General features: G+C 44.6%; 1 protein-coding gene across 1 annotated transcript in view; it reads left to right on the forward strand.

The window, feature by feature from the left end:
- The window catches only part of comp (cartilage oligomeric matrix protein), a 102,673-nt gene extending 92,855 nt beyond the window's left edge, over positions 1 to 9,818 (forward strand). The window contains exons 17-19 of the mRNA XM_072482428.1: positions 1,546 to 1,718; positions 2,466 to 2,605; positions 5,995 to 9,818. Coding sequence (XP_072338529.1) covers positions 1,546 to 1,718; positions 2,466 to 2,605; positions 5,995 to 6,044 — 363 coding nt within the window. The 3' untranslated portion in view covers positions 6,045 to 9,818. The remainder of the gene's footprint in view (positions 1 to 1,545; positions 1,719 to 2,465; positions 2,606 to 5,994) is intronic.
- The last annotated feature ends 565 nt before the right edge of the window (positions 9,819 to 10,383 follow it).

The following is a 10,383-nucleotide window of genomic DNA, read 5'->3' on the forward strand; positions in this document are numbered from 1 at the left end:
TGAGCTTGTTCCGCCATTCATTATGATCATGGCTGATCATCCAACTCAATATCCTGATCCCACCTACCCCTCATATCCTTTGATTCCCTTCACCCTATGTTCCATATCTAATTGCTTCTTGAAAACATACAGGGCTGGATTCTCCGCCCGCCGCGCCACATTTCTGCCCCGATCGGCCGGCTGGATTCTCCATTACACCGGCCGGTCAATGGGGTTTCCCATTGTTGGGCAGCCCCACGCCATCGGGGAACCCCCGGGCGCTGGCATAACGGAGAATCAAGCCGGCGGAGAATAGCGGCCATAATGTTTTGGCCTCAACTACTTCCTTTGGTAATGAGCTCCACAGGCTGACCTATCTCTGGGTGAGGAAATTTCTCCTCATCTTTGTCCGAAATGGTTTACCCCGTATCCTCAGACTGTGACCCCTGGTTCTGTACTCTCCCACCATCAGGATCATCCTTCCTGCATTAGAATTTTATAAGTTTCTATGAGAAAAAAACATTTGGCCACATTTGGAACACAGTGTTCAATTCTGGTCGCCACACTACCCAGAAGGATGTGAAGGCTTTGGAGAGGGTGCAGAAGAGATTTACCAGGATGTTGCCTGGTATGGAGGGCATTAGCTATGAGGAGAGTCGGATAAACTCACTGGAAGGACGGAGGTTGAGGGACGACCTGATAGAAGTCTACAAACTTATGAGAGGCATGGACAGAGTGGATAGTCAGAAGCTTTCTCCCAAGGTGAAAAATTACTAGGGGACATAGGTTTAAGGTGCAAGAGGCAAAGTTTAGAGATGTGCAAGGGAAGTTTTTTTTTTTTTTTTACACAGAGGGTAGTGGGTGCCTGCAACTCGCTGCCGGAGAAGGTGGTGGAAGCAGGGACGATAGTGATGTTTAAGGGGCGTATTGACAAATACATGAATAGGATGGGAATAGAGGGATAAGGACTCTGGAAGTATAGGTTTTAGGTTAGACCGGCAGCATGGTCGGCGCAGGCTTGGAGGGCCGAAGGGCCTGTTCCTGTGCTGTACCTTTGTTCTTCGTTTATCCCCTCATTCTTCTGAACTCTAGTGAATACAATCCTGCCAGCGAATACAATAACCTGAGTGACAATCAGGAAGTCATGCGAGGTGAACAGGCTTGTTATTGATGTACTGGGTAAAGTTTCTCATCAGTGAGTAGAAAGAAGTTACTCGTTAACGGATGATTAACCGGTTATAGTTCCAGCACGCTGGTGTAAACAGCAATACATGAAGAGGATCTATTTAATTAAAATCTAGAAAAGGTACAGACATCAGAGCTCCTTTTAATGAGTCTTTCTAAGGGTGACATAAGCTTTGCTCTGCTGATCTTTGAATTGATACTGATCTCCCAAACACAGCATATAGTGGCATGTATTTCACTCGATCACTGTCTTCATGTAATGAAGACTTTGTGTTGTCCAGCCTTTCAGCTTGTAATGGAGTTAGAGGGGACGTGTGACAATATCCACTGTAAACTAAAGTATTTTGGTACTGATAGAATGTCTCAATTTTCTACAAATAGGCAGTGAAATCTCAGACGGGCCCAGGGGAACACCTGCGAAATGCCCTCTGGCACACAGGAGACACCAGCAATCAGGTCAAACTCTTGTGGAAAGATCCCAGGAATGTGGGGTGGAAAGACAAGACTTCATATCGCTGGTTCCTGCAGCATCGTCCCCAGGTCGGGTACATCAGGTGGGTCACGACCCCAGCGGCAGGTACACCAAGGGTTGGAGGGGAGGTGTAAGGGGTCAAAGCCCCAAGGTGGGGACCATGAGGGGGGGGGGGAAGCGTGTGGAGAACAGTGTCACAGTTCCATGGGTGGGGAACATTGAAGCAAGGGTCACAGCCCCAGGGATGTAGGGTCACAGGCCCGGGGTGGGGCGGGAGTGGGTTACGGTGTGGTGTGACGAGTAAGTCATTGTCCGACCCCATTTCCTCATCATCTCCTCGAGTACAGACACTCACTTCATCCCAAAACAGATATTGGGGAAAACACTACCATTCAGTGAGCCCTAGCTGGGAACAAGGCTTGGGTTGTACCGTAGGATGTCCATCATTTTCAGTAAGTCGTGTAATAACTTTGGCTCACCGGTTCGGTAGGAAACAATTAACGTTTATTTGCAACATAGTATCTTACAGTCTTGTAGCTTCTTGGCTGCCAGTCAGTGTCCGGAATCGACCTGAGGCACAATCACAAGCTTGCCAGGGTGAACCCCACCCCCTACCCTATCCTCCTGACTGGCATTTCCAGATCATGTGACCCTATTGGCCAATCGCCCTTTAAAGGGGCCTGACACCACAGGTTGGGTGTGTGCAGAACATGGGTGATGCCTTTGTGCATCAGTTGCTTCATCTCTGGAATCATTCCCCAACCTTTCTCCATTCCCCACACCCACCCCGTCTCCCTCACCCCACTGAACCTCTGTTTCCTTCTTGCAGAGTGCGCCTGTATGAAAGAACAGAGATGGTTGCGGATTCAGGAACAATCATTGACACCACGATGCGTGGAGGGAGACTCGGAGTATTCTGCTTCTCACAGGAAAATATCATCTGGGCAAATCTGCGCTACCGCTGCAATGGTGAGAGGGATATGGGGCATCGAAGGAGGCAAAGAGGGGGGAGTGAGGGGCTTCAAAGGAGGAGTGAGGGGGTGGGGAGGGTGAGGGCAGTGAATAAGGAATGTATGGGGGACACTGAATTATTACTTCAACCTGACATGGGGACTTTGGGACATTCGCTCGGAGTTATAACGCTGAAGTACTGGAGGAGTAGAGATATTTAGGGGTCCGTGTGTACAAATCATTATAAGCCAGGAGCAAAAATAATTTAAAAGGTAAACTGGATATTGATCTTTGTTTTAAGAGAACTGCACTATAAACGGAGGAAGTAGGGCTGCACGATGTGCAGTGGTTAGCACTGCTGCCTCATGGCGCCGAGGACCCAGGTTCGATCCCGGCTCTGGGTCTCTGTCCGTGTGGAGTTTGCACATTTTCCCCGTGTTTGTGTGGGTTTCGCCCCCACAACCCAAAGATGTGCAGGGTAGGTGGATTGGCCACGCTAATTTGCCCCTTAATTGGAAAAAATGAATTGGGTACTCTAAATTTATTCTAAAAAATTAATAAATAAATAAATGGAGGAAGTAGTGCATGTTATCTGGAGCTCTAGTCAGTCCCCCTTTGGGCATTGAACCTCAGGGTGACATTGCTCTTACACGGGATGCTGTGTAATTAACCAGAATGATACCGGGCATAAAAGGATTAACTTGAGAGGACAGGTTGCATAGAGTAGGCTTGTATGTTTGCAGCTCAACTAAGATATATTCCATTGAGAACAAAAGACCCCAAGAGCAAATTTAAAACAGAGTTGAGGAGAAACTACTTCTCCCAAAGGGTTGTGAATCTGTGGAATTCGCTACTCCGGGGTGCGGTGAGTAAATTTGAGGAGGAGTTGGACATACTTTTAATTGGTAATGGGTTGAAGGGTTATGGCGAACAGGCAGGGCGGTGGAGTTATGGCCAGGATGAGATCAAACATGATTGAATGATGGAGTAGACTCGATGGGCTAAATGGCCCAATTCTGCTCCTATATCTTATGAACTTAGGAGGAAAATGCACCATCTATGGCCAAGGAAACGTAGGGTGGTTTCAAGTTGAAAAAACATACAATGCTGTGAGGATTAGGGCAGCACGGTGGTGCAGTGGTTAGCCCTGATGCCTCACGGCGCCGAGGTCCCAGGTTTGATCCCGGCTCTGTGTCACTGTCCGTGTGGAGTTTGCACATTCTCCCCGTGTTTGCGTGGGTTTCGCTCCCACAACCCAAAGATGTGCAGGCTAGGTGGATTGGCCACGCTAAATTGCCCCTTCATTGGAAAAAATGAATTGGGTAGTCTAAATTTAGAAAAAAATGCTGTGAGGATTGGTGATAGGCCTACACGTTGGGAAAGGTTTAGAAACCAGCAAAGGATGAGACTGGGGAATTAGTAATGGGAGATAAAGAAAAGGCAGATACTTTTATTACAGACACGTGGGTGAGATGAATTGAATTATTATTACTGTTCCTCTCTTTTGCCCGTGACTGTTAGTTTAATTTCTAACTCAATTTATTTCCCTTAATATCCTTTCCCTTGTTGAAGTGGCAATAGTGTGTTTCCCAAACCCTGGTTTATGAGGTCCGGAGTTAACAATAATCCCACAGCAAATTCTTTAAGGTGAAACAAAACTAGGATTTATGAACACATTCAAAGATCGAGGGATGGATCGTGACGCACATACACGCACGCGCGAGCTTGCACAGTAGGAAAGGCAGAGGAAGAAGTTATAAATTGCAAGCTACTTATAAAAAAATCAACAGTATTGGCATTATTGAGGAGAGTTGTATAATTAAAGGAATTCAAAGTCTCAGTCATGTGACAGGGTGGTTTCGGGTTGAGCCATTCAGCTAACGCTGTGTTGTTCAGCATCCTTATTAAAACCCATTGTGTTTTGAGCAGGTAACTGAGGAACCATTAGCACAATGGTGGAGAGAGGAGACACAAATAGATATGCCTCTGTCCTGAGCTGATTGGTACAGACGTCTCATCTAATAGTCGTTTGTGTTTGTCTGGCTGGAATGTATACACAATGCAAAGAGTGTTCACATTCCACGTATTTGATGAGTTAGCCTTTGTTCATTTTTAAACTGCTCAGAAACTTTGAGAACTACAATCTTGCGGTCAGCTGCGGCCATTTTATCAGTCCAGCCATAATGTCCATCATTTTTTCTCTCTTCTTGGCAAAGAAAAGGAAAAAGAATAGCTCCAGCAGAAAAGGAAAGGGAAAGGAAGGTACAGATCAGAGAAAAGGAGAAAATAAATAGCGCTAGCAGAACAAAACCAGTTCAAACTCAAAGTGAAAGTAAAACCAACTCCCAGAGCCACAGCCCAGCTCCACCCACACAATGCCATCACTGAAGCCATGTGACAAGACAAAAACATTTCTTAAAGGGACACACCCATGATACCACCTAAAAGGTTACTGCACAAAGTAAGAGCTCATGGTGTTTGAGGTGATATATTTGCAAGGATAGAGGATTGACTATCAGGAAATAGCTGATAGTTGGGATAAATGGATCGTTTTCAGGCTGGCAAAGTGTAACTAGTGCAGTGCCACTGGGCTGGGATCAATGCTGGAACTGCAACTAATTACAATCTATTTAAATGACTTAGGTGATGGGATGTCTGCATTGTGGCCAAATCTGTTGCTAATAGAGATATACAGGAGAGCACATTGTGAGAAGCATACAAAAAGCTTGCAGCGGGATAGGAGCCATGGTACATGGAGTTACAATGTGGCTCATCCAAGATCTAATTGATTGGCAAAACAGTTCTGATGGATTCTTGTTCCTATGTTCCATCGGTTGTTCTCAGACAGCCTGGTGGGGATAAGAGGATGCAAAAGACCACTGTCCACATTATACATCTGATATATCTCCATTTCTCACACTGGTGATGCCACTTGACAGACACTAAAGGGCCACAGTCTGTGCTGCTACAGCTTCAGGCCCACCCATTGGATGTACTGTCCTTACGCTCACCTCTGATCAAAGGATCAGGCTAGTTCTCCCTAAACAAACAAAGCCCAGGGAGACAAAAACAGAAAATGCTGGACAGTCTCAGCAGGTCTGACTGCATCTGTGGAGAGAGAAGGGAGCTAACGTTTCGAGTCTGGAGACTCTTTGTCAAAGCTGCTAATGTTTCACATCTGGAAGACCCTTTGTCAAACCTGGGAGAATTGTTTCTTGTACACTTCCATTTTGCTCAAGTGACTGCTCACTGCCATAATGCCCGGTGATGATTCAGTCACTCTCTGCAAAGAAGTAATTAAAACCATAGGGTGTTAAATATGCCTCCCCAGAAACTCCATATACCTTCTGTTTCCCCTCTGCATCACTCTTTGCCTCCTTCAATTATTCTGCTTTTGTCTTCCTCAGACACGATTCCAGAAGATTTCCAGCCAACACAACTTCAGTATCAGTTTTGAAGAGCGGAGCCTGACCTCCTGAACCGACAAAAGCCTCTGGTACTGCTAAACCTTGGCAAGTGGCAACCTCTAATCAAGCTTCCAATCAACATTTCAGGAACCTTCCCCACAGCGTCAGTGAAACCAATGATTCAAACAATTGGATCTTCCCTAAATGGTGGGATAGAACAGATCTGATTGATCATGCGATCAAATCCTTGTCACTCACAATCAATCAATTGACTGGTTGCTGGACTTTACTATTGTAACTTGTCCATTTCCCAACTAAAGATCCAAGTTTGGTCAATGTTACATTAACAGCAGCACAGTCTGATTGGATGATTCGCACATGTTGATGCAAAGGAGGAGCAAGACATGGTGAAGCTGAGATTGCTTTTTGTCAGTGTTGGAGCCAAGCTCAATGAGCAAGGTAGAATCATAACACAATACAGTATTCGATCGGTCATGTGTTGGCTCTTACTGCCATTGTGCTTCATCCTACACCCCTGCTTCTTGTCCACAACTTTTAAAATTCCTCATGCTTAAATATTTATTCAGCTCTCTTTGAAAATTACTTATCCAAATAGCTTCTATCATCTATTCAGGTAGAGGGCTTTATTTTTGCTCTTTCCAGATCCCAACAGCTTGGAGAATATTTCCTTGAATTTTCCCTTTAGATTTTTGTTTTCCCAATTATTTCTCTGCTTATTGACCCACTCAACAGAGGGAATAGTATTTATCTATCAAAACCTCTTATCCCCATGGAGTAAGTGAACTGCATCTCACTTCCTAATGGCAGAAGATTTTTTGATTGGCATAAGTAGCATTGGCTCACTATTCACTATATTTTTTAATGACCAGGATTAATTAACACCACATACCATTTCACACCCGAAGACAATTGATTAAATAGTGCATGTTCAATGACATAAAAGCCATTGCAATATGGGTGTAATTTTAGTTCAGTTGGCTGGTTTGCGACGTGGAGCAACGCCAACAGTGCGGGTTCAATCCCCATACCGGCTGAGGTATACATAGAGGCCCCACTGTCTCAACTTTGCCTGAGGTGTGGTGACGCTCAGGTTAAATCAACACCAGTCAGCCCTCAAAGAGAAAAGCAGCCTACGTTCCTCTGGGATTGTGGCAACATTTACATTTTACTGCAATATGGATTCTAATTAAAAGAACATTGCTTTTTATTTTAGTATCTTATCAAATGATTAGCTTACAGGATGCATACATCAAAATCTCTGGTCACCTTGCAAATCTGTTAGATGGCCTCTTAACTTTTGCTTTATCTCTTAGATCACATCTTAACTTTTCCTCTTTCGGTTAGATCACATCTTAACCTTTCCTCTCTATATCTCTTGGATTGCCTCTTTACCATCTCCATGTCATGGGGCAGCACGGTAGCATTGTGGATAGCACAATTGCTTCACAGCTCCAGGGTCCCAGGTTCGATTCCGGCTTGGGTCACTGTCTGTGCGGAGTCTGCACATCCTCCCCGTGTGTGCGTGGGTTTCTTCCGGGTGCTCCGGTTTCCTCCCACAGTACAAAGATGTGCAGGTTAGGTGGATTGGCCATGATAAATTGCCCTTAGTGTCCAAAATTTCCCTTAAGTGTTGGGTGGGGATACTGTGTTATGGGGATAGGGTAGGGTGCTCTTTCCAAGAGCCGGTGCAGACTCGATGGGCCGAATGGCCTCCTTCTGCACTGTAAATTCTATGAATAGTCCTACTGTGCCTCACTATTTTCACAACTGAAATCCCCCTTCCCTGCTACAAGCCAATAAAACTCTGCTGTACGTTTTGAAGCCGTTGCATTTTTCCTTAAGTGTGATGCCTCGATGAAATGTCGCCGAGTCTTTCAGTTATTCACTTGTCCGATTTTACCAAATCCCAGCTGCCAATCCTGCCTCCTTGGTTAGATTCGATGAGGATTTGGTGCAAGTCCTTGGCAATGGGAATCAGTGAAGTCGGTAATTGTAACTCCACAGCCAAATCAAAGCATTGGTGGGAGATACACAGGACCCACTTTCCAGACCCCCTCCCCCAGTTGCCAATCCCTCTCATTCTGTTAATATTCAAAAGATAAACAGCATCAGGGTTAGGAACTTTTTTTTTTGGAAGGTAAGTGTTTTGCTCCCCCACCCAGTCATGGTTCGTTCTTTTGTTCCTGACATTGCCACATCCAATCAAACTGTCACCTCACAGCAGCACTTCTGGAGCCTGGTTTGTGACTTTTCAATACCCATTGACCATCTAACAAATCCAAAGCCCAGATTCTAAACTTCCACAACACTGGGAAGAAATTATTGACAGTTAGTGATAGACAGGATATGTGGACAAGGACAATGCAATGAACAAGAGGACTGACGGCTTTTAACCAATTCAGCTCTTCAAAATAGTCTTGATTATATTTCCATGGACTTCCATATTTATATGGACTTTACTGGCATGGAATTTAACTAAATCAGAAGTGTCCCAAATATAACTCAAGCATTTTTATTCACTACAAAGATTTTCCGAATGAAACTTTTCCTGCTCGAGTAAGAACAAAACCATAGAACTACTCCTCCCAAAAGTGAGCAAAGATTGTTTCTTTTTAAGATGGGCTAAACGAAGCCCTGCAATGCACGATTCTAGACCAATGTATGGGCGCCGGAATGTGGCGACGAGGGGCTTTTCACAGTAACTTCATTTGAAGCCTACTTCTGACAATGAGCGATTTTGATTTCATTTCATGTATTTATACAGCATCTTTTCACAACTTAAACATCTTAGTGTCACATTCCATTTGTTACTCTGAAGTACAATGACTGTTATTATGTAGTCAGACCTGGCAGATAATAGCCAGCAGTTAGCAACATCCAGTTCATTTACATTTGGTGATGTTATTTGAGAGAGGCTTCCTATTCTTTCCAATATTGTCACCTGATCTTCAACACCCCTGACAAGGGCCTCTTTCAAGTGCATGTTTCATCCAAAGGCATTAGATAAGATGATCAAAGATTATGTGTACTCCATCACTCCAATTAACACACGCACACACATAAACACTCCCTGGGCAGGTTCATGTATTAGAAACAGAGTAAAGCTCGCTCTAAACTATCCCCACCAACAACTTCCAGGACAGGTACAGCACAGGGTTATATAGTCTAAAGCTCCCTCTACACTGTGCCCATCAAACACTCCCAGGACAAGTACAGCACAGGTCTGGATACAGAGTAAAGCTCCCTCTGCACTGTCCCCATCAAACACTCCGAGGACAGGTACAGTGCAGGGTTAGATACGGAGTAAAGCTCCCTCTACACTGTCCCCATCAAACACTTCCAGGGTAGGCACAGCACAGGGCTAGATACAGAGTAAGAGTTCCTCTACACCAAAGAATAATGTACAAACATCTTGCATTTCATTGCAAGATATAAACCAGATGGATTTCTTCCCGAACTATTTTCCAATGTGACCCCATTTGAAAATTAACGTCTCCCAAACATCAACAAAAACATAACAGCAATAAAGCAGCACAGCAATATTCAATATATTATTACAGTTTGTATATTATCGATCCACATGAAATACTTTGCCAAAATGTTATTTTATGTATTCAAGTCAATTATTTCATTTGGGCTGCTCCAGCTCACAGACCTTGTCCAGGAAACAGCGGATATTATTGATGTTTGCATTTCCATCTTGCATTACTGATCTATAGCACCGTCAAACCAAGGTTCTCTATTCTTCACAATATTGATTTTAATGTGAGATGAATCAAATAAACTTCTAATTTTCTACTGAAGATTTCAAATGGCACAAAATAAGTTTTATTGTCTCAGTGGCTGCAATTTCACTACAGAATCTGCTACACACAATGCAGCTTTCAAATAAAATGGATTAATTCATAAGGCACTAATTGATGGTGGAAGCGCGGCACAGTGGTTAGCACTGTTGCCTCAGCGCCAGGGATCCGGTTTCAATTCCAACTTGGGTGGCTGGCTGTGAAGTTTGCACGTTCTCCCGGTGTGTGCGTGGGTTTCCTCTGGGTGCTCGTTTCCTCCACAGTCCAAAGATGTGCAGGTTAGGTGGATTAGCAATGCTAAATTGCCCGTTAGTGTCCAAAGGTTAGGTGGGATTACGGAGTTACAGGGATAGGGCGGGGGACTTGACCTAGGTAGGGTGCTCTTGCGGAGGGTCAGTGTAGACTTGATGGGCTGAATGGTCTTCTGCACTGTAGGGATTCTATGAAAACACGTACTGGCCACTGGGGTTTCAGCCAAGCTCTATATTCCCGTGATGGAAACTTTGGTGAAATCCTTCCCCACCCAGTCCCATACACACTGTAATAAACCAGTTTGCCTCACCCA

Source organism: Scyliorhinus torazame, chromosome 18, assembly GCF_047496885.1.
Source record: "Scyliorhinus torazame isolate Kashiwa2021f chromosome 18, sScyTor2.1, whole genome shotgun sequence".
Lineage (NCBI taxonomy): Eukaryota > Metazoa > Chordata > Chondrichthyes > Carcharhiniformes > Scyliorhinidae > Scyliorhinus > Scyliorhinus torazame.